Source organism: Ranitomeya variabilis, chromosome 1 (genome assembly GCF_051348905.1).
Source record: "Ranitomeya variabilis isolate aRanVar5 chromosome 1, aRanVar5.hap1, whole genome shotgun sequence".
NCBI classification, from domain to species: Eukaryota; Metazoa; Chordata; class Amphibia; order Anura; family Dendrobatidae; genus Ranitomeya; species Ranitomeya variabilis.
Genome location: NC_135232.1, coordinates 660,738,547 through 660,762,772, shown reverse-complemented (window position 1 = coordinate 660,762,772; position 24,226 = coordinate 660,738,547). Strand labels below are relative to the sequence as shown.

Here is a 24,226-nt window from a genome sequence, read left to right as displayed (position 1 = left end):
GGCCAGTCCGTGCAGTGCGAGGCGATTCACGCACGAGAAATACGGCAGTCTGACTCAGCCCTTAGATCCATTATCTGGGCTTCCAAACATACAACATGCTGACATCGGGTACTAATATATTCGCTCCCTAAAACAGCTGTTTAAGGCATCCATACATCTCACAAGATGCACACCTGGTGGTATTGTCAATGGGAGCACACACTAATCAGTACAGATAAAAGCAGAGAAAACAATGGAAAACTTGTAAGGAAAACACCAAACAATGCTATCATGTTAAACTATGAAATTCTGTTTAAGTATGCATCTATCTGCAGCCTCTGCTCAGCAGCTCTCGCTTGAAGTCACTGGAACTTGTAGTTCTCCAACCAGCAAGGAACAGGTATGACTGCTACAAACATTTAAATCACAAGATCCCTTTTTTCCCTCCTTCAACAGGTCACTGTGGCTGAGATGATCTTTTGTAGCCAACTTGGCGGCTTTTTGGGGGGGGAAGCTGGGCAGTGTGACTTGCATTGATGTTGAAGAGTCTGTAATTACGGCCATTGTGGTTTTCATGGTCAGATTTCTGCAGACATTTTTATGGGAATTTTTGTCAGTATGGTTATTTTTTTGGCTATAAGCCATTGTTTTAGGGGTAAAGTACATTTGGCAGATTTATCAAAAATAATTTTTAGACAGTGTAATCTTAGACTCGTTGGTGTGAAAATATTACAGATAAAGCATAGTAGCTTTTTTCAGGTTGATAAATTCAGTACGTTATTTGACTGTCTGATGATTGGTCCATTTACACTGCAAGATAATATTGTTTCATGATAATTCTGCAGTGTAGACAGGCTACCAATCAACCAATGACCAAGCAAAACAGTGGCAACTTAGTCTATGTTCACATGCCCAGTAATGATCCAGCAGCAATCGTTGGCCAAAAAATCGTGCAGACAAATTTTTCGTCAATTTTTAAATAACTGATCTCTGCTTTATGAGTTTCACATTGAAGTCTATGGAAATCGGATCCATTAATCAGCCATCCATTTTTCTTTCATATGTAACTGATCCATTTTTTTGCTTACTGGACACTATTAGGGGAACCCCAAACTTTAAAATTACGGTAATATGAATTTTGAGGAGCACGTTAGACTTACTGTATCTGAAAAAAGGGTTGAAAGAAAATAAAACAAAAACAGATTACTTATCACATAGACTTCGTCATCTGGGTCCACTTTTCTTTTTCTATGTTTTGCTATAAAACACAGATGACCCACTATATAGCCAGATTTTCTGTGAACTGGTATTGAATTGTCTGTGTGCTTTTACCATGGGAAAACCTCTTCTGCTAAAGGAATTCTACTAATAATGCATTGCTCAATTAACTAAAAAGTTAGAGATTTTTCGTAAAAGCTCATTGAGTATATTGAATAGTCGAAATATGAGCCATATATTTGGACACGAATTATAAACTGCATTAAACACAATGAATTCAAAAATGTAGCTAAAATTATATATTTCAAATTTATTTGTTGTGAGAACAGCTATTCTTATGCACCCTAGACTTCTTGAATAACGAGCCGATCAGTGGCCAAATGGGTCATGAAGTCAACAATGCAGAGGAATCGCGAACAATAAGTTAACATTAGATTATTACAAAATACTGTTGTCTTTCAGGTTCTGTTTCCATTGAAAAGGAACGCAATAATATTTAACTTCTAAGACAATCATCGCGGTCGTATACACAGTAACACAAAACTATTAAAGCTAGAGCTACAACTCCCCCATATTTTATTGACATGCAGAGCCAAGTATCAGAGAGTTGGATGTCTGAGCCTCTAACATTTAGAATTACATGTATGATGAACTCCAGCAGAGCTTGAACATACAGAAAGGCCATTCGTTTTACATCGTCAAAAGACAGTATCTGTGCAGCTGTAGATTTTGGATCCATTCACAAGGCCTCTAACACACAAATGTTAAGTATCACGTCCCTGGCTATTTGAAAGTCTTAAAAATTTGATGGTCGTTAACACATCACTTACTACACGTCAAGAAGTAACATGGTTATATTACTTTTAAGATGAAAAGATCCCGGTAGCCTTAAATAACGCAACTGGTTTTAAGAATATCACATCGTACTTACTGTGCAAAGAATAAGTAAACTTGCTGAAAACAGAAAATTAAGGGACCAAAATACCAAATATATCATCAAGGAAAATTAAAAACAGTTGGTGTCTGCCACGTCCAGAAGCAAATGGTCCCCTATAAAAAAAAATAATAATAAAACCATGACAATATCATGTATTGCCACCCATGGTCTGGCAGTGTCTAAACCCTTCCAAGGAGTCTGCGTATTTGATGTTTAGAACCGGGTGGTCCATAAATTGTTCCAGTGTCCCTCATCATGGATCATGTCCATGCAAGATTGTGATGATATGTGTTCAAGTTGCCTGAAGTAACTCCCATTGCTGACTTGTAAGATCTGACTGGCAAGGGTTGATCAGGACCCTGGAGGAATGAGTATCCAAACACATTGCACTGCTCAGGTGCTGCAAGAAGTGTCCTTTCAACTTCCATTTCTGAAAAAAAAAAAAAAAGGAATCAAAGTCAACACCATATACCAGTATTGCTGCCATAGTTTTAAAGAATTTTTAAAGCAAACCTGTCAGCAGGATTTTGCTAAGTAAACTACAGGCATTGTCATGTTGCCACTGTTAAACTGATTAAAATGATAGCTGGGGTGAAGAAATCTGTCTTGTGGTTCTTGTGTAATCAGTGTTAGAAGTTTTCAATTAATGAGATGCTCGTGGTCTGGGGCAGTACAGTAGGCAGAGTCTTATCTTCCTGCTCAAAGCCAGAGAAACCAAGAAGAGACCTGCCCACAGGTGTCATGTTCCCAATGGCAGGGAATTTAACAACAGAACACGGGCAAAAAACAGGACGAGCTCTAGGGTGATGGAACCTGAGCTGACCGCGATCCTGAACCTCAACACTCAACTAGCAGTAGCCGGGGAGCGTTCCTGGGGGGACTCTAGACGCCTCGCGCCAGCCGGAGATCTAGCTTCCCCTATCAGAAGAATCACAGACCTCGCTTGCCTCTAGAGAAATATTCCCACAGAAATAGCAGCCCCCCACATATAATGACGGTGAAATGAGAGGAAGGCACAAACGTAGTTATGAAAATAGATTCAGCAAAAATTAGGCCCGCTAAAAGCTAGATAGCAGAGGATACAAAAGGTGAACTGCGCGGTCAGCTTTAAAACCCCTTCAAAATACCATCCTGAAATTACTTGAACTCATGTGCCAACTCATGATACATGAGTGGTAATTTCAGCCCACTAGAGCAACCAGCAGCAGAGGATTACATATCTGCAAGCTGGACTAAAAACATGAAAGCAAACAAGAAACAGGGAATTCCAGACTTAGCTTGTCTTGAAGACTTTAGGAGCAGGTAGCAAAGGTAACAGAGACACACTGATACATTGATAGCCGGCGAGGGAATGACAGGAAAGCCAGGTTAAATAGGAAACACCCAGCCACTGATGGACAGGTGGAAACCAGAAACCGCAACCCACCAAAGTCACCCAGTACCAGTTGTAACCACCAGAGGGAGCCCAAAAACAGAATCCACAACAGTACCCCCCCCTTGAGGAGGGGTCACCGAACCCTCACGAGAACCCCCAGGGCGATCAGGATGAGCTCTATGGAAGGCGCGGACCAAATCAGTCGCATGAACGTCAGAGGCGATCACCCAGGAATTATCCTCCTGACCATAACCCTTCCACTTAACCAAATACTGGAGTCTACGTCTGGAAACACGAGAATCCAAGATCTTCTCAACAACATACTCCAATTCTCCCTCCACCAGCACCGGAGCAGGAGGCTCAACCGAAGGAACAACGGGCACCTCATACCTCCGCAATAACGACCGATGGAACACATTATGAATAGCAAACGATGCTGGGAGATCCAAACGAAAAGACACAGGGTTAAGAATCTCCAAGATCTTATAAGGACCGATGAACCGAGGCTTGAACTTAGGAGAAGAGACCTTCATAGGGACAAAACGAGAAGACAACCACACCAAGTCCCCAACACAAAGTCGGGGACCCACGCGGCGACGGCGATTAGCAAACTGCTGAACCTTCTCCTGAGACAACTTCAAATTGTCCACCACCTGATTCCAAATCTGATGCAGCCTGTCCACCACCACGTCTACTCCAGGACAATCCGAAGGCTCCACCTGACCAGAGGAAAAACGAGGATGAAACCCCGAATTACAAAAGAAAGGAGAAACCAAAGTAGCAGAACTAGCCCGATTATTAAGAGCAAATTCGGCCAGTGGCAAAAAGGCAACCCAGTCATCTTGATCAGCAGAAACAAAACACCTTAACCCCTTCCCGACCCATGACGCCACGTAGGCGTCATGAAAACCCGTGCCAATCCGACCCATGACGCCTATGTGGCGTCATGGAATGATCGCGTCCCTGCAGATCGGGTGAAGGGGTTAACTCCTATTTTACCCGATCTGCAGGGAGAGGGGGAGTGGTACTTCAGCCCAGGGGGGGTGGCTTCACCCCCCCGTGGCTACGATCGCTCTGATTGGCTGTTGAAAGTGAAACTGCCAATCCGAGCGATTTGTAATATTTCACCTAAAAAACTGGTGAAATATTACAATCCAGCCATGGCCGATGCTGCAATATCATCGGCCATGGCTGGAAATACTGAAGTGCCCCCCCCCACGCCCACCGATCGCCCCCCCCCCGTCCTCCGTTATGGGGTCCAGTCCCCTCCGTCCGCCTGCCGGCTCCCCCGTCCTCCTGTCCGCTCCCTCCTTGCTCAGACCCACCCCCCCTGTGCTCCGTTCCCCCCCCCCGTGCTCCGATCCACCCCCCCACCACCCCTTCATACTTACCGATCCTCCCGGTGTCCGGCCGTCTCCTCGCTGGGCGCCGCCATCTTGGAAAATGGCGGGCGCATGCTCAGTGCGCCCGCCGAATCTGCCAGTCGGCAGATTCCTTACAGGTACATTTTGATCGCTGTGGTAGGTTCTATCACAGCGATCAAAATAAAAAAAAATAAAAATAACCCCCCCCCCCTTTATCACCCCCATAGGGACAATAATAAAATAAAGAATTTTTTTTTTTTTTTTTTTCCACTAGGGTTAGGGTTAGAATTAGGGTTAGAACTAGGGGTAGGGTTAGGGGTAGGGTTAGGGTTACGGGTAGGGTTAGGGGTAGGGTTATGGCATGTGCACACAGAGCGGATCGGCCGCGGATCCGCCGCGGATCGGCAGCGGATCCGCAGCAGATCGGCCGCGGATCCGCAGCGGATCGGCCGCGGATCGGCAGCGGATCGGCAGCGGATCGGCAGCGGATTGGCAGCGGATCCGCAGCGGATCGGCCGCGGATTGGCAGCGGATCGGCAGCGGATCGGCAGCGGATCCGCAGCGGATCGGCCGCGGATTGGCAGCGGATCGGCAGCAGATCCGCAGCGGATCGGCCGCGGATCCGCAGCGGATCCGCAGCGGATTGGCAGCGGATCCGCAGCGGATGGGCCGCGGATCCGCAGCGGATCGACAGCGGATTGGCCGCGGATCCGCAGCGGATGGGCAGCGGATTGGCCGCGGATCCGCAGCGGATTGGCCGCGGATCCGCAGCGGATTGGCCGCGGATCCGCAGCGGATTGGCCGCGGATCCGCAGCGGTTTGGCCGCTGCGAATTCGAAGCAGTTTTCCATCAGGTTTACAGTACCATGTACACCTAAGGAAAACCAAATCCGCTGTGCCCATGGTGCGGAAAATTCCGTGCAGAAACGCTGCGTTGTATTTTCCGCAGCATGTCAATTCTTTGTGCGGATTCCGCAGCGTTTTACACCTGTTCCTCAATAGGAATCCGCAGGTGAAATCCGCACAAAAAAACACTGGAAATCTGCTGTAAATCCGCAGGTAAAACGCAGTGCCTTTTACCTGCAGATTTTTCAAAAATCGTGCGGAAAAATCTCACACGAATCCGCAACGTGGGCACATAGCCTTAGGGTTAGGGTTGGAATTAGAGTTAGGGTTGGAATTAGGGCTAGGGTTTGAAATAGGGTTAAGATTAGGCTTGTGGTTAGGGTTACGGATAGGGTTAGGGGTGTGTTGGGGTTACAGTTGTGGTTAGGGTTGGGATTAGGGCTACGGTTGGGATTAGGGTTAGGATTAGGGTTGGAATTAGGGTTACGGGTGTGTTGCGGTTAGGGTTGTGGTTAGGGGTGTGTTGTGGTTAGGGTTGTGATTAGGGTTATGGCTACAGTTGGGATTAGGATTAGGGGTGTGTTGGGGTTAGTGTTGAAGTTAGAATTGAGGGGTTTCCACTGTTTAGGCACATCAGGGGTCTCCAAACGCAACATGGCGCCACCATTGATTCCAGCCAATCTTGCATTCAAAAAGTCAAATGGTGCTCCCTCCCTTCCAAGCCCCGACGTGCGCCCAAACAGTGGTTTACCCCCACATTTGGGGTACCAGCGTACTCAGGACAAACTGGGCAACAACTGTTGGGGTCCAATTTCTCCTGTTACCCTTGCAAAAATAAAAAATTACTTGCTAAAACATAATTTTTGAGGAAAGAACAATTATTTTTTATTTTCACGGCTCTGCGTTATAAACTTCTGTGAAGCACTTGGGGGTTGAAAGTGCTCACCACACATCTAGATAAGTTCCTTCGGGGGTCTAGTTTCCAAAATGGGGTCACTTGTGGGGTGTTTCTACTGTTTAGGCACATCAGGGGCTCTGCAAATGCAATGTGACGCCCGCAGACCATTCCATCAAAGTCTGCATTTCAAATGTCACTACTTCCCTTCCGAGCCCTGACGTGCGCCCAAACAGTGGTTTACCCCCACATATGGGGTATCAGCATACTCACAACAAACTGGGCAACAAATATTGGGGTCCAAATTCTCCTGTTACCCTTGTGAAAATAAAAAATTGCTTGCTAAAACATCTTTTTTGAGGAAAGAAAAATGATTTTTTATTTTCACGGCTCTGCGTTGTAAACTTCTGTGAAGCACTTGGGGGTTGAACGTGCTCACCACACATCTAGATAAGTTCCTTGGGGGGTCTAGTTTCCAAAATGGGGTCACTTGTGGGGGGTTTCTACTGTTTAGGCATATCAGGGGCTCTGCAAACGTAACATGATGCCCGCAGACCATTCCATCAAAGTCTGCATTCCAAAACGTCACTACTTCCCTTCCGAGCCCCGGCATGTGCCCAAACAGTGGTTTACCCCCACATATGGGGTATCAGCGTACTCAGGAGAAACTGGACAACAACTTTTGGGGTCCAATTTCTCCTGTTACTCTTGCAAAAATAAAAAATTCTGGGCTAAAAAAATATTTTTGAGGAAAGGAAACACATTTATTATTTTCACGGCTCTGCGTTATAAACTTCTGTGAAGCATTTGGGGGTTCAAAGTGCTCACCACACATCTAGATAAGTTCCCTTGGGGGTCTAGTTTCCAAAATGGAGTCAATTGTGGGGAGTTCCTACTGTTTAGGCACATCAGGGGCTCTGCAAACGCAACCTGATGCCCGCAGAGCATTCCATCAAAGTCTGCATTTCAAAACGTCACTACTTCCCTTCCGAACCCCGACGTGTGCCAAAACAGTGGTTTACCCCCACATATGGGGTATCAGCGTACTCAGCAGAAACTGGACAACAACTTTTGGGGTCCAATTTCTCCTGTTACTCTTGCAAAAATAAAAAAATTCTGGGCTAAAAAATATTTTTGAGGAAAGGAAACACATTTTTTATTTTCACGGCTCTGCGTTATAAACTTCTGTGAAGCACTTGGGGGTTCAAAGTGCTCACCACACATCTAGATTAGTTCCATGGGAGGTCTAGTTTCCAAAATGGGGTCACTTGTGCGGGAGCTCCAATGTTTAGGCACACAGGGGCTCTCCAAACGCGACATGGTGTCCGCTAATGATTGGAGCTAATTTTCCATTCAAAAAGCCAAATGGCGTGCCTTCCCTTCCGAGCCCTGCCGTGCGCCCAAACAGTGGTTTACCCCCACATATGGGGTATCACCGTACTCAGGACAAACTGGACAACAAAATTTGGGGTCCAATTTCTCCTATTACCCTTGGGAAAATAAAAAATTCTGGGCTAAAAATCATTTTTGAGGAAAGAAAAATTATTTTTTTATTTTCACGGCTCTGCGTTATAAACTTCTGTGAAGCACCTGGGGGTTATAAGTGCTCACTATGCATCTAGATTAGTTCCTTGGGGGGTCTAGTTTCCAAAATGGGGTCACTTGTAGGGGAGCTCCAATGTTTAGGCACACAGGGGCTCTCCAAACGCGACATGGTGTCCGCTAACGATTGGAGCTAATTTTCCATTCAAAAAGTCAAATGGCGCTCCTTCCCTTCCGAGCCTTACCATGTGCCCAAACAGTGGTTTACCCCCACATGTGAGGTATTGATGTACTCAGGAGAAATTGCCCAACAAAATTTAGGATCCATTTTATCCTGTTGCCCATGTGAAAATGAAAAAATTGAGACTAAAATAATTTTTTTGTGAAAAAAAAGTACTTTTTCATTTTTACGGATCAATTTGTGAAGCACCTGGGGGTTTAAAGTGCTCACTATGCTTCTAGATAAGTTCCTTGGGGGGTCTAGTTTCCAAAATGGGGTCACTTGTGGGGGAGCTCCAATGTTTAGGCACACGGGGGCTCTCCAAACGTGACATGGTGTCCACTAAAGATTGGAGCCAATTTTTCATTCAAAAAGTCAAATGGCGCTCCTTCCCTTCCGAGCCCTGCCGTGCGCCCAAACAGTGGTTTACCCCCACATATGAGGTATCAGCGTACTCAGGACAAATTGGACAACAACGTCCGTGGTCCAGTTTCTCCTTTTACCGCTGGGAAAATAAAAAAATTGTTGCTAAAAGATCATTTTTGTGACTAAAAAGTTAAATGTTCATTTTTTACTTCCATGTTGCTTCTGCTGCTGTGAAACACCTGAAGGGTTAATAAACTTCTTGAATGTGGTTTTGAGCACCTTGAGGGGTGCAGTTTTTAGAATGGTGTCACTTTGGGGTATTTTCAGCCATATAGAACCCTCAAAATGACTTCAAATGTGAGGTGGTCCCTAAAAAAAATGGTTTTGTAAATTTTGTTGTAAAAATGAGAAATCACTGGTCAAATTTTAACCCTTATAACTTCCTAGCAAAAAAAAAAATTGTTTCCAAAATTGTGCTGATGTAAAGTAGACATGTGGGAAACGTTATTTATTAACTATTTTGTGTCACATAACTCTCTGGTTTAACAGAATAAAAATTCAAAATGTGAAAATTGCGAAATTTTCAAATTTTTTGCCAAATTTCCGTTTTTTTCACAAATAAACTCAGAAATTATCGACCTAAATTTACCACTAACATGAAGCCCAATATGTCACGAAAAAACAGTCTCAGAATCGCTAGGATCCGTTGAAGCGTTCCTGAGTTATTACCTCATAAAGGGACACTGGTCAGAATTGCAAAAAACGGCAAGGTCATTAAGGCCAAAATAGGCTGGGTCATGAAGGGGTTAAATAAGTCTCCAAGGTCTGATTAGTTCGCTCCGTCTGGCCATTCGTCTGAGGATGGAATGCAGACGAGAAAGACAAATTAATGCCCATCTTGGCACAAAACGTCCGCCAAAATCTAGACACAAACTGGGATCCCCTGTCAGAAACGATATTCTCCGGAATCCCATGCAAACGAACCACGTTCTGAAAAAACAAAGGGACCAACTCAGAAGAGGAAGGCAACTTAGGTAAGGGTACCAAATGAACCATCTTAGAAAAGCGATCACACACAACCCAGATAACGGACATTTTCTGTGAGACAGGAAGATCTGAAATAAAATCCATGGAAATGTGCGTCCAAGGCCTCTTCGGGATAGGCAAGGACAACAACAACCCACTGGCCCGAGAACAGCAAGGCTTAGCCCGAGCACACACTTCACAAGACTGCACAAAGGTACGCACATCCCTTGACAAAGAAGGCCACCAAAAAGACCTGGCCACCAAGTCTCTAGTACCAAATATTCCAGGATGACCAGCCAACACAGAAGAATGGACCTCGGAGATGACTCTACTGGTCCAATCATCCGGAACAAACAGTCTTTCTGGTGGACAACGATCAGGTCTATCCGCCTGAAACTCCTGCAATGCACGTCGCAAATCTGGGGAGACGGCAGACAATATTACCCCATCCCTGAGGATACCAGTAGGCCCAGAGTCTCCAGGAGAGTCAGGCACAAAACTCCTGGAAAGAGCATCTGCCTTCACATTCTTTGAACCTGGCAGGTATGAAACCACAAAATTGAAACGAGAAAAAAACAACGACCAACGAGCCTGTCTAGGATTCAGACGCCTGGCAGACTCAAGGTAAATCAGATTTTTGTGATCAGTCAAGACCACCACACGATGTCTAGCACCCTCAAGCCAATGACGCCACTCCTCAAATGCCCACTTCATGGCCAAAAGCTCCCGATTACCCACATCATAATTGCGCTCGGCGGGCGAGAATTTTCTAGAAAAGAATGCACATGGCTTCATCACCGAGCCATCGGAACTTCTCTGTGACAAAACCGTCCCCGCTCCAATCTCGGAAGCATCAACCTCAACCTGAAAAGGAAGTGAAACATCTGGTTGACATAACACAGGAGCAGAAGAAAACCGGCGCTTAAGTTCCCGAAAGGCCTCCACAGCCGTAGGAGACCAATTAGCAACATCAGCACCCTTTTTAGTCAAATCAGTCAAAGGTTTAACAACACTGGAAAAATTAGTAATGAACCGACGATAAAAATTAGCAAAACCCAAGAACTTCTGAAGACTCTTAACAGATGTAGGTTGTGTCCAGTCACAAATAGCCTGAACCTTGACGGGATCCATCTCAATAGTAGAAGGAGAAAAAATGTACCCCAAAAAAGAAATCTTCTGGACTCCGAAGAGACATTTTGAGCCCTTCACAAACAGAGAATTGGCCCTCAGAACTTGAAACACTTTCCTGACTTGTAGAACATGAGACTCCCAGTCATCAGAAAACACCAAAATATCATCCAAATACACAATCATAAACTTATCCAGATATTCACGGAAAATATTGTGCATAAAGGACTGAAAGACTGAAGGAGCATTAGAAAGTCCAAAAGGCATTACCAAATACTCAAAATGGCCCTCAGGCGTATTAAATGCGGTTTTCCACTCATCACCCTGCTTTATCCGCACAAGATTATACGCACCACGAAGATCTATCTTAGTGAACCACCTAGCCCCCTTAATGCGAGCAAACAAATCAGTCAATAATGGCAATGGATATTGATATTTGACTGTAATCTTATTCAGAAGGCGATAATCTATACAAGGCCTCAGGGAACCATCTTTTTTAGCCACGAAAAAAAAACCTGCTCCCAGAGGGGACGAAGATGGACGAATATGTCCCTTTTCCAAGGACTCCTTAATATAATTCCGCATAGCAGTATGCTCTGGCACTGACAGATTAAATAAACGACCCTTAGGGAACTTACTGCCAGGAATTAATTCTATAGCACAGTCACAATCCCTATGAGGAGGGAGCGAATTGAGCTTAGGCTCCTCAAAAACATCCCGATAGTCAGACAAAAACGCAGGGACCTCAGAAGGAGTAGATGAAGCGATTGAAATCAGAGATGCATAATCATGAATCCCCTGACATCCCCAGCTTAACACAGACATTGTTTTCCAATCCAGGACTGGATTATGAGTTTGTAACCATGGCAGACCAAGCACTAGTACATCATGTAAATTATACAGTACGAGGAAGCGAATCACCTCCTGATGAACGGGAGTCATGCGCATGGTCACTTGTGTCCAGTACTGCGGTTTATTCATAGCCAATGGTGTAGAGTCAATTCCCTTTAAAGGAATAGGAACTTCCAGAGGCTCTAAACTAAAACCGCAGCGTTTGGCAAATGACCAATCCATAAGACTCAGGGCAGCGCCCGAATCCACATAGGCATCGACGGAAATGGATGACAGTGAACAAATCAGAGTTACAGACAAAATGAACTTAGACTGCAGAGTACTAATGGCAAAAGATTTATCAACCTTTTTTGTGCGTTTAGAGCATGCTGATATAACATGAGCAGAATCACCACAATAAAAACACAATCCATTTTTCCGCCTATAATTTTGCCGTTCACTTCTGGACTGAATTCTATCACATTGCATAGTCTCAGGTGCCTGTTCAGAAGACACCGCCAACTGGTGCACAGGTTTGCGCTCCCGTAAACGCCGATCAATCTGAATGGCCATAGCCATAGACTCATTCAGACCTGTAGGCGCAGGGAACCCCACCATAATATCCTTAATGGCCTCAGAAAGACCATCTCTGAAGTTTGCAGCCAGGGCGCACTCATTCCACTGAGTAAGCACCGACCATTTCCGAAATTTTTGACAATATACCTCCGCTTCATCATGCCCCTGAGAGAGGGCTAATAAAGCCTTTTCAGCCTGAATCTCCAGGTTAGGTTCCTCATAGAGCAATACCAGTGCCAGAAAAAATGCATCCACACTGAGCAATGCAGGATCCCCTGGTGCCAATGCAAATGCCCAATTCTGAGGGTCGCCCTGCAGGAAAGATATCACAATCTTGACCTGCTGAGCAGGGTCTCCAGAGGAGCGAGATTTCAAAGACAGAAACAATTTGCAATTGTTCCTGAAATTCAGGAAGGTAGATCTATCTCCAGAGAAAAACTCTGGAATAGGAATTCTAGGTTCAGACATAGGAGTGTGAACAACAAAATCCTGTATGTTTTGAACTTTAGCAGCGAGATTATTCAGGCTGGAAGCCAAACTCTGGACATCCATGTTAAACAGCTAAGGTCAAAGCCATTCAAGGGTTAAGAGGAGGTAAGAAGCAGCTAGACAGCAATTAAGGGCTAGGCAGCAAAACTCTGAGGGGAAAAAAAAAAAATAAAAAATTTCTCCTCAACACTTCTTTTTCTCCTGCTTCAGCCCAAACAATTAACACTTTGTAGGCCGGCTATACTGTCATGTTCCCAATGGCAGGGAATTTAACAACAGAACACGGGCAAAAAACAGGACGAGCTCTAGGGTGATGGAACCTGAGCTGACCGCGATCCTGAACCTCAACACTCAACTAGCAATAGCCGGGGAGCGTTCCTGGGGGGACTCTAGACGCCTCGCGCCAGCCGGAGATCTAGCTTCCCCTATCAGAAGAATCACAGACCTCGCTTGCCTCTAGAGAAATATTCCCACAGAAATAGCAGCCCCCCACATATAATGACGGTGAAATGAGAGGAAGGCACAAACGTAGTTATGAAAATAGATTCAGCAAAAATGAGGCCCACTAAAAGCTAGATAGCAGAGGATACAAAAGGTGAACTGCGCGGTCAGCTTTAAAACCCCTTCAAAATACCATCCTGAAATTACTTGAACTCATGTGCCAACTCATGATACATGAGTGGTAATTTCAGCCCACTAGAGCAACCAGCAGCAGAGGATTACATATCTGCAAGCTGGACTAAAAACATGAAAGCAAACAAGAAACAGGGAATTCCAGACTTAGCTTGTCTTGAAGACTTTAGGAGCAGGTAGCAAAGGTAACAGAGACACACTGATACATTGATAGCCGGCGAGGGAATGACAGGAAAGCCAGGTTAAATAGGAAACACCCAGCCACTGATGGACAGGTGGAAACCAGAAACCGCAACCCACCAAAGTCACCCAGTACCAGTTGTAACCACCAGAGGGAGCCCAAAAACAGAATCCACAACACACAGGCCACCCTGAAGCACAAACAGTCTGTCTCTCTTTTTTTCTCTATGATGAGGAACACGTTTGTGTTCGGGGCGGCCGGTGGGCAGGTCTTTCCTTGGTTTCTCTGGCTTAGAGCAGGAAGATAAGACTCTGCTTACAGTCCTGCCCCAGAACACGGGCATCTCATTACTTGAAAAATTCTAACACTGATTACACAAGAACCACAAGATGGATTTCTTCACCTCAGGCATCATTTTAATCAGTGTAACAATGCCAACATGACAATTCCTGTAGTTTACTTAAAGCAAACCAGTCAGCAGGATTTTGCTAACACAATAAAAGGATCGTAAAGTTAATTTTACAATAGTGACACAATTTTTAAAATCTGATGAAAGACGGGAAGGATAATATAATATAAATGGCTTTTACAATTTTTATATTTTGCAGAATACAATATTATCATGGTCACAGTTTTTGGACACCCTGTAAAAACAACAAAATGGTGCCAATAATTTCTTGACTTATGCAAGTTATGTAATTCAACCTGGCCAGAACGAGTGTCATATTTCAGGTATACTTAAACAAAGTTAAAGTTAAAGGGACACTGTCACCTGAATTTGGAGGGAACAATTTTCAGCCATAGGGGCGGGGTTTTCGGGTGTCTGATGCACCCTTTCCTTACCTGCTGGCTGCATGCTGGCTGCAATATTGGATTGAAGTTCATTCTCTGTCCTCCGTAGTACACGCCTGCGTAAGGCAAGATTGCCTTGTGCAGGCATGTACTACGGAGGACAGAGAATTAACTTCAATCCAATATTGCAGCCAGCATGCAGCCAGCGGGTAAGGAAAGGGTGAATCAAACACTTGAAAACCCCGCCCCTATGGCTGAAAATTGTTCCCTCCAAATTCAGGTGACAGTGTCCCTTTAAAGTTAAACAAATGGTCTCACAGGGAAATACAGGGGCAGAACCAGACGCCATTCCCTGGACAGCAGCAAAAAAACAACTGAAACATCCCTGATGCTGGACCATCAGCAGTGCATTAATGGGTGAGGACATTCCATATCCTTCCACTATTTATTTAAGTATTTCTGATTGAACATTGGGGTGGTTTTATTTGAACTGTTTGATTTTTGGTGAACTTTTGGAACAAAAGTGCACAATAGATATATATACACAAGTGCATACTTTCCAACACCATCTTTATGGTTACCTTAGAGGTGCTCCACTTCCATATATGTTGTCCATTTGCATTGACTTATCTTTTCTTTTTCAGGCAGGTAATCATAATTCACTCTAGGTCTAATCATTCACTTGCCTCGATGTAGTTAACAGTGCGCTAATTCGCTCCATGTATAACTAAACATTATTGTGAGATATCTCCGCACTGTCCCACATGTATATGTGTTTCATATTTCAAGTGTTGTCCACTTTGAGTTTTTATAGTATCAAGATTAAAAGTTATATTTTATTATTACTATACCCTTGCTGCTATTCGTCTCACAAACTTGATATTACATTAACTTCTCAGTCTCTAGCATATACTATCCACCACTTATTTTCTTTCTACAGCCCCAAAACAACACACACTGCTGAACTAACCCTGCTGCCTGTTATTAGACTTGGTGTAAGGGAGCGATCTTCCCCACCCAGGCTCTTTCAGTCTCTCCTAAATCCCAGACCCCAAATCCAGTCACAATAAAACCATCTCAGTAACACATACCTGCCATCCAGGACTTTACCGGACTGCTTTTTATGATTATATTAATAAGCTTGCTTTGCAGCAATGTATAAGCAATAATAATAGTTTTGTCAAGGCTTAATGGATAATTTTATGATCAATGTGGATATTTTTCCCATAAGTATTTACATTAATTATATGAGCATACTTTCAATTTGGATTGTATAACAAAATCATTGTGTTTATTACCTACCGCCTGAACTCATCTTTGGGTGGCCGAATGGAAGCACGAATCGAGCATGTGCTTATTCGCCACTGTAGGGCGGTGCCGACGCTGTGCGTCATCTCCCAGGTAACTGACCCCATTATTAAACCTTGAGGTCATGCGACCGGGTGACATAAGCACTGTGCAACGGTCCCACCACGTTACAGCAACATGACAATTGTGTGCTCATAAACACCAGACAACGTCCACCTTCCTGTTTGAATTACTATAAAACACCTTTTTCTACATGTTATCCCACATCCTGACAAAACAGCGGGTAGCAGTGAAATGCAAGTCGAGGTTTTCCTCATGCCCCACATACAGACCAGGATGTCAGAAGGTAAGATAGGAGATGACAGTGGGTCCTCTTATGGTGAGTAAAGGAAGTGCTAGAGGCAAATAATGACATGTTACTGCAAGTTCCATAGAAGTTACTAAGCACCAACTGTCATGTCTCTCAGCAATGGGAAGATCTGCTTCTTCTATTTTCTGCTGTGTAAACCTGGACTGGGTCCTGTAGTCAGATAAATCTTGTACATGGTAGTTATAGAAGTATAGTCACCTGTCTGCTGTCTTTCTGGTTGCATGGTTCAAGCATAACCAAGGCCCCTGTTGAAAATGAGGTGATGGACAAGCATTTATCTTGCTGTCGGATCAAAGTGTCACTAAACGCCCACTCCTGGAATTAAAACAGATCAGAAATTAGATTTATTAAAAAATAAAACTGTATAAATGGCACCAACTTCGCTGGCATCTACAGTCTTCCCATGTTCAAAGTCACTCAGGTCACATTTATTTCTCTTTCCAACATTTTAACTCCCTCCCCCTTTGCCTGTAGCAGCCTCATGACGATTGGGACCAAAAAGGAAGTACAGATAAATTTGGAGGATCCAAGCAGCGTTGGAACAGGAAAATAAATATTGATAAGATGATTTAAAAAAATGGAAAGAACAAAATAAATAAAGGACTGAACTTTTTACGTTGCGATCATTTTCCTCCTTTACATGTGAGGTCGGTGCAGTACTTGCAGTTCCCTTACCTGTGTGGTCGGTGCAGTGCTTGCATTTCCCTTACATGTGTGGTCGGAGCAGTGCTTGCATTTCCCTTACATGTGTGGTCGGAGCAGTGCTTGCATTTCCCTTACCTGTGTGGTCGGTGCAGTGCTTGCATTTCCCTTACATGTGTGGTCGGTACAGTGCTTGCATTTCCCTTACCTGTGTGGTCGGTGCAGTACTTGCATTTCCCTTACATGTGTGGTCGGTACAGTGCTTGCATTTCCCTTACCTGTGTGGTCGGAGCAGTGCTTGCATTTCCCTTACCTGTGTGGTCGGTGCAGTGCTTGCATTTCCCTTACATGTGTGGTCGGTACAGTGCTTGCATTTCCCTTACATGTGTGGTAGGTGCAGTGCTTGCATTTCCCTTACATGTGTGGTCGGAGCAGTGCTTGCATTTCCCTTACACGTGTGGTCGGAGCAGTGCTTGCATTTCCCTTACATGTGTAGTATGTACAGTGCTTGCATTTCCCTTAAATGTGTGGTCGGTGCAGTGCTTGCAGTTCCCTTACATGTGAGGTCGGTGCAGTGCTTGCATTTCCCTTAAATGTGTGGTCGGAGCAGTGCTTGCATTCCCCTTACCTGTGTGGTCGGAGCAGTGCTTGCATTTCCCTTACCTGTCTGGTTGGAGCAGTGCTTGCATTTCCCTTACATGTGTGGTCAGAGCAGTGCTTGCATTTCCCTTACATGTGTGGTCGGTACAGTGCTTGCATTTCCCTTACATGTGTGGTCGGTGCAGTGCTTGCAGTTCCCTTACATGTGAGGTCGGTGCAGTGCTTGCAGTTCCCTTACATGTGTGGTCGGTACAGTGCTTGCAGTTCCCTTACCTGTGTGGTCAGTACAGTGCTTGCATTTCCCTTACATGTGTGGTCGGTGCAGTGCTTGCAGTTCCCTTACCAGTGTGGTCGGTACAGTGCTTGCAGTTCCCTTACCTGTGTGGTCGGAGCAGTGCTTGCAGTTCCGTTGCCTGTGTGGTCAGTACAGTGCTTGCATTTCTCTTACATGTGTGGTCAGTACAGTGCTTGCAGTTCCCTTACCTGTGTGGTCAGTACAGTGCTTGCATTTCCCTTACATGTGTGGTCGGTGCAGTGCTTGCATTTCCCTTATATGTGTGGTCAGTACAGTGCTTGCAGTTCCCTTACTAGTGTGGTCGGTGCAGTGCTTGCATTTCCCTTATATGTGTGGTCAGTACAGTGCTTGCAGTTCCCTTACTAGTGTGGTCGGTGCAGTGCTTGCAGTTCCCTTACCAGTGTGATCGGTGCAGTGCTTGCAGTTCCCTTACCTGTGTGGTCGGTGCAGTGCTTGCAGTTCCCTTACCAGTGTGGTCGGTGCAGTGCTTGCAGTTCCCTTACCAGTGTGGTCGGTGCAGTGCTTGCAGTTCCCTTACCAGTATGGTCGGTACAGTGCTTGCAGTTCCCTTACCAGTATGGTCGGTACAGTGCTTGCAGTTCCCTTACCAGTGTGGTTGGTGCAGTGCTTGCAGTTCCCTTACCAGTGTGGTCGGTGCAGTGCTTGCAGTTCCCTTACCAGTGTGGTCGGTGCAGTGCTTGCAGTTCCCTTACCAGTATGGTCGGTACAGTGCTTGCAGTTCCCTTACCTGTGTGGTCGGAGCAGTGCTAGCAGTTCCCTTGCAGCTTCCGACGCCGGCCAACGTATTTCCCGCTGTGTCTGGTCCTTGGGATTCCAAACAATTTCCTCCCTGCTTTATAATCCCTGTGATCACTTCTTTCTCGGGGATTCTATTTTATAAATATTATAATGTAATAAATATATAAAAATACATGTGATACAAATAACTTTTAAATATGATTGTCGCTACGAAGAAAACGACACCCCTTAAAATTGAACATGTCCTCTTCTGTCACTAAACAAAAATTACATATTTTGCACAATTTTGTCGCATACAAAGATTTGTAACAATGGTGGGTGCAGTTTATGCCAAGAACTGGTGCAAATTCATTGACAACTTCCCCACAGTGTCTACAAGGAGTCTGCATATCTTCACTATAAGGTTGTATGGCTACTGCGTGCTGCTATGCGAGTGTTATTGTACTCTATGGACAGGGATATTTTCCCCTATAGGCAGCGCTTTTTTATATCCAAGTGCATACAGAGTCTAAATCAAGGATCTCAAACTCGGCTGGGTATATTGGCCACATATAGAAAAAAATTGATTTTAGGGGCTGCATTCTTTGAAGGACAGTGACATTTTTAGTGATACCATTTTTTCTATATACCTTTTGAACATTTTTGCTGTGTTTTTTTTTTTTTTTATATATCTTGGGTTGTTATGGATGTGGTGATAAATGTGCACCCATGTTGTAATTATGTCCCCATATCCACTTCCCCATATTGTAGTTATGTCACTTTCTTGTAGATATGTCCCCATCCAGGTTCTCATTGTATGTATGTCCCCATATTGTTGTTATGTCCCCATCCTGGTATAAATGACCCCCTCATCCCCATCCTGGTATGCACGGCCCCCTCATCTCCACTATGGTATACACAGACTCATCATCCCCCATCTTGGTTGGCATGGCCCCCTCATCCCCATCCTGGTATGCGTGGACCCCTCATCCCCATCCTGGTATGCGTGGCCCCCTCATCCCCATCCTGGTATGCGTGGCCCCCTCATCCCCATCCTGCTATGCGTGGCCCCATCATCCCCATCCTGGTATGAATGGCCCCCTCATCCCCATCCTGGTATGCGTTGCCCCCTCATCCCTATCATGCTATGCGTGGCCCCATCATCCCCATCCTGGTATGCGTGGCCCCCTCATCCCCATCCTGCTATGCGTGGCCCCCTCATCCCCATCCTGGTCTGCATCACCCCCTCATCCCCATCCTAGTATGCATGGCCCCTTCATCCCTATCCTGGTATGCACGGCCCCCTCATCCCTATCCTGGTATGCACGGCCTCATCATCCCCATCTTCGTATGCATGGCCCCATCAGAAAAACAAAAAAATAAACCATCCTACTTACCTACCCTGCGCTCCCTCGCAGCGTCTTGTTCTGATGACAGCAGCCGATATATGATTGTAAGCAGCGTATGGCAGTGACATCATGTGCCGCTTACAAGCAGAGGACAGCTGCTGGAATGCTCACTGCACCCCACGCCAGGACTGTAGGAGTGGAGAGCAGTGAATATTCTTTGATCTTTAGTAGCGCACAAAGTAGTTGGCTGCAGAAACCAAGAGGAAAGTCCAGCTCCAGGTAAAATCAATGTGTCTATTTGAAAAATAGAATTTTTAAAAAATACGCATTGCATTGCCCCCCACCCCCCTTTTCACTTTTCACTTTTGGCGTTGTCATGCCATTTTCACCCAGATCTGACAAAGTGGGCAGAACTGGTTGGGGATAGTGACGTAGAGACCGCTGCTTGTCATAATCTCTTTAGGAATCAGGAGCATCTGACTTGACTCCACATCTCCTCATCGAGACCAGTGTGAACAACTACAGTCTTGGTGAATCAGGCCCTGTGAGCACTTAGGCATAAGAAAGCATTGTATGATCTTTTTTTCTGCTTCTTGACAAAGAAGGCACCAAAAAAAAAGAAAAGAAAGAAAACGTCTGAAACTATAGGCATGAAAAATCCTGTCTGCACCTCTATGGCAGCCCATCTATAGCTGTGTACAAAACAGAGCAGTAAACAGCCGGGTGTATGGTCCCCCCAACACAGGAGCCCCTGGTCTGGTCCTGACTTACTTCAGTTCTGGGTAGACGTTCTGGAGGTACCACTGGAATGTTTTACAGCTCAACTTCTTTCTTAGCTCCAGTCGGTCAGACACGCTACACAGAAGAGACAAATATTAATGGTTAAAATGCAAAAGGTTTGATTTCTTTAGAAATAACAGAGAAAAAAAATCCAGTAATGCCAAAAGTTCAGCCACTAGATTAGCAGTGATGGATGAGATTAAAATAAACTTCCTTAACTAAAGCGCTAAAGCTTAAACATTTATGGTGAGTCCCCATGGGTTCCATTTACTGTGGACATTTTGTGCAACAATTCGAAATAAATCTGCAGGGAAACGCCCATGAAATTGTACTGATTCTGCTGTGGATATAAAGCTGGGTCCACACTGGGTTAGTGGGACTCGGTGATCTCTATATCCTGGCCCCCATGTCATCAATAAAGTTTTTTTTTTTAGGTTTAAACCTCCAGATCTAAAAGTAATCTACAGACAAATCAGACACACTAAGATTTGCTTACGGATATCTTATCCACCAAATTTAGTGGGTGAATCCGCAACAAATCCATTTTTAGGCAGATAAAAACTAAATTAGACTTTTTTAAAACCCTATTCACATTTCTGCAAGAAAAATCTATGGCATTTCCATCACGGGGAAAAGGGCTGGTTCATAAAACATAACAGTGCACAAAAGAAATCAGTGTAATGAAGACAAGGAAGAAGAAAAACACAAACAACTGTGCACTGGTGATAAACCGGCCTCCTGGTATAGGAAACTAAATTCACTGCTTACAGCTAGAAAGAAAAGGAAACACACAAAACAATTGTCCATTGGTTAACAGCACAAGAATGCATAAAGACAAAGCATAGAAAATGGATTAATGTTGAGCTGTACAGTTCTTCTGATTGATATTATGGAGTCTCAGATGTGGCCATGATTCTATTAAAGGGCCATACATTACATTTCATGTCTGCACTTCATGCCAGCAAAAAGGAAAATGGCTCCATGCCCCTTGAAAACAGCATTGTCACATGCTCCCCAATAGACAGTACAGTCTCTTGACCTCTGGAGCCCCCAATATACAATATCTCACCACTAACTCCAGGCTCCTACTGTCAAATGTTGACCTGAGCAGGAATTCACTTTGCTGTAAGATGCTGCCACCTACTGGCCATGATGATTATGTCCATTGTATGCCCTAAAAGCTTGTTGAGTTGAATAATTGCAGACTAGAAGCTGACCTCAGATTTTCAAAACAATGCAGTGAGAAGTGGAAGTCACTTTTTTTGACAATCAAACTGATATATAAATGACTGCACTTTCAATACTGGACTGGCATCTTCCTCGAGCTATACAGAAACAATGTGATGTTCATTTAAAAAAAAAAACTGAAAAACCATAATGAGTTAAAAAGCCTGATACACTCACCCTCCTATTTTTTCTAGCATAAAGTCTACATTGCTTCTATAGCTGTTTAACCTGAGGAATATACCTGCCAGATATGGAAACGTAATTATTTTAAGTATGCACATCTCTTTTTCCATGGAGTGGAGCATTATTCTATTTTTTTTTTCAGGAATTTAATCAGAATGTGTTCTTTTTAAATTTAGCACACATTTAGCTGGAGCCCAGGATGGGGGACATATATACCAGGATGTGCCCAGGATGATGGACATATATATTTGGATGTGCCCAGGATGGGGGACATATATACCAGGATGTGCCCAGGATGAGGGACATACCGTATTTTTCTGACCATAAGACGCACTTTTTTTCCTTCAAATTTGGGAGGAAAGTGTGGGTGCGTCTTATGGTAGGGATGTAACGTGGGGAGGGGGCAGCAGCGAGTGGGATTGCACTGGGAGGCAGGAGGCAGAATATGTCCCTGCCCGGCTTCAGGAGTCAGCACTGGGGAAACCACATGGTCCCGATCATTAAAGGGCAGTGAATATTCATTAGCTGCTTCCCCACCCACCTGTCAGCTGAGAGGTGAGCCAGGAACAGCAAATGAATACTCCTTCACAGGGACACACATGGTTTCCCCAGCGCTGGATTCCTGCAGCTGCTGGGGAGATTTGTGCGTCTGGTGGAGGAGGCAGCAGCAGGGGCCAGAGGGGCCAAGATCGCTGCATACCTGCCTGCCGGGGCTGTGCTGGATGCTGAGTGCTGCAGCACAAGGACCTGTGTGATGTCATGATGACGGCGGGCTGGAGCATCACATGGCAGCACAGAGCCCACACTCTTCTGATGTCATCACAGGTCCTGCAGACACCACACTACAATCTGCAAGCTTACTCCTGTGCTGTGGAGAGGCAACAAGAGGGAGGGCTCTGTGGTGTCATGGGATGGGATGCTCCAGCATTTTGCCTCACCACAGCTGGCTGGCTGCCACAATTAAAAGGTTAGTCTTTACAACACACAATAAAGCACTCTGCCACTTCTGTGGTGAACTATAACTCCCAGCATGCCAGAGGATCTGCAGGACATGCTGGGAGTTATAGTTCTCCCAATTGGATCTCAAAGCAGCACTCCAGTGTTATTTTTCAGTGCTGGAGTGGTGCTTTAAATATAAGCCATGTGCCCCCATTCTTATACTCACCCTCCAGCGTCTTCATATAGTACTTTACAGACACCACACTGGTCCCGCAGCTCCGTCTTCTACCCGCAGCTTCCAACATAATAACATACTATTATATATAATAACACCACATATAATAGTATGCTTATGTTATTAAATATTTTACCACCTTTTTTGCTTCAAATATTTTTTTCCCTATTGTCCACCTCTAAAACCTGGGTGCGTCATATAGTCCAGTGCGTCTTATAGTCCGAAAAATACGGTATATACCAGGATGTGCCCAGGATGAGGGACACATATATCTGGATGTGCCCAGGATGGGGGACATATATACTAGGATGTGCCCAGGATGAGAGACATATACTAGGTTGTGCCCCAAGATGAGGGACATATATACCAGGAAGGAGCAACTTGTAGGTTCTTATAGGATTTAGAATGTTACAAGGGCCCATACATCTAACCAACATGTGGGAGAGGAGGGGAGCCCAGGTCCAAATCTTGCACCATCGGACTATAATTATGACACTGGATGCCAGATATGCTTAGTAGTGGTTTCTCGCAGGGAGAACTATGCAATTGGAGCGCCCGATAGGACCTAGGGGATACTTGGTACTGGGTCCGGTGGTCGTTAAAGGGGTGGTCACGGTGGCAACGACCCGGTCCGTGGCCCTGGGCATCCAAATTAAAGGGAAGGACTTTAAAGGGGTTGTTGAATAAGTAATAAAGTTTGTTCGTGATGCCACCTGTGGTATTCAGTCAGGGATGACCGACGCTGCTTAACGGGGTCCACTGGGGATGATGTTATGGCAACCAGGATGGTATGGCTTCCCACAGGTGAAGCTGGGTTCCCAGGGCTCCCGGTGAAGTAGGGACAGATGGTAGATGATGTGGTGCCAGAAAGAATTAGAGGACACAAGGTTGCAGTCTCTTTACCTTTTACTGGGTAAAGCAACCACAGTCCAGGGTACGGATCACAGGTGATGGCAAGGTCCGGCCAGCTTGGAAGCGATTCGGAAATTCCCCTAGCCATGTGGGGTTGGAAGCATTCCTCACTGCGCTGTGTTGTAGTCCCTTGCTGCCTTAGGCTTCCCACAAGGTCCTCACTTTCTCTCTGCCCCTTTTTGGTAGGACACTACCCGCATGGCAGGTAAGGTAACTCAAGCCTTTTTACAGGTGTCTCTAGTTATGACTC

General features: G+C 45.0%; 1 protein-coding gene across 1 annotated transcript in view; it reads right to left on the bottom strand.

Moving 5' to 3' along the window:
* Positions 1–1,487: 1,487 nt before the first annotated feature.
* Positions 1,488–24,226, bottom strand: part of GALNT16 (polypeptide N-acetylgalactosaminyltransferase 16) — a 212,154-nt gene continuing 189,415 nt past the window's right edge. Inside the window, exons 12-15 of the mRNA XM_077263246.1 lie at positions 20,472–20,555; positions 18,362–18,503; positions 16,275–16,391; positions 1,488–2,564 (exon numbers count right to left, since the gene is read on the bottom strand). Coding sequence (XP_077119361.1) covers positions 2,427–2,564; positions 16,275–16,391; positions 18,362–18,503; positions 20,472–20,555 — 481 coding nt within the window. The 3' untranslated portion in view covers positions 1,488–2,426. The remainder of the gene's footprint in view (positions 2,565–16,274; positions 16,392–18,361; positions 18,504–20,471; positions 20,556–24,226) is intronic.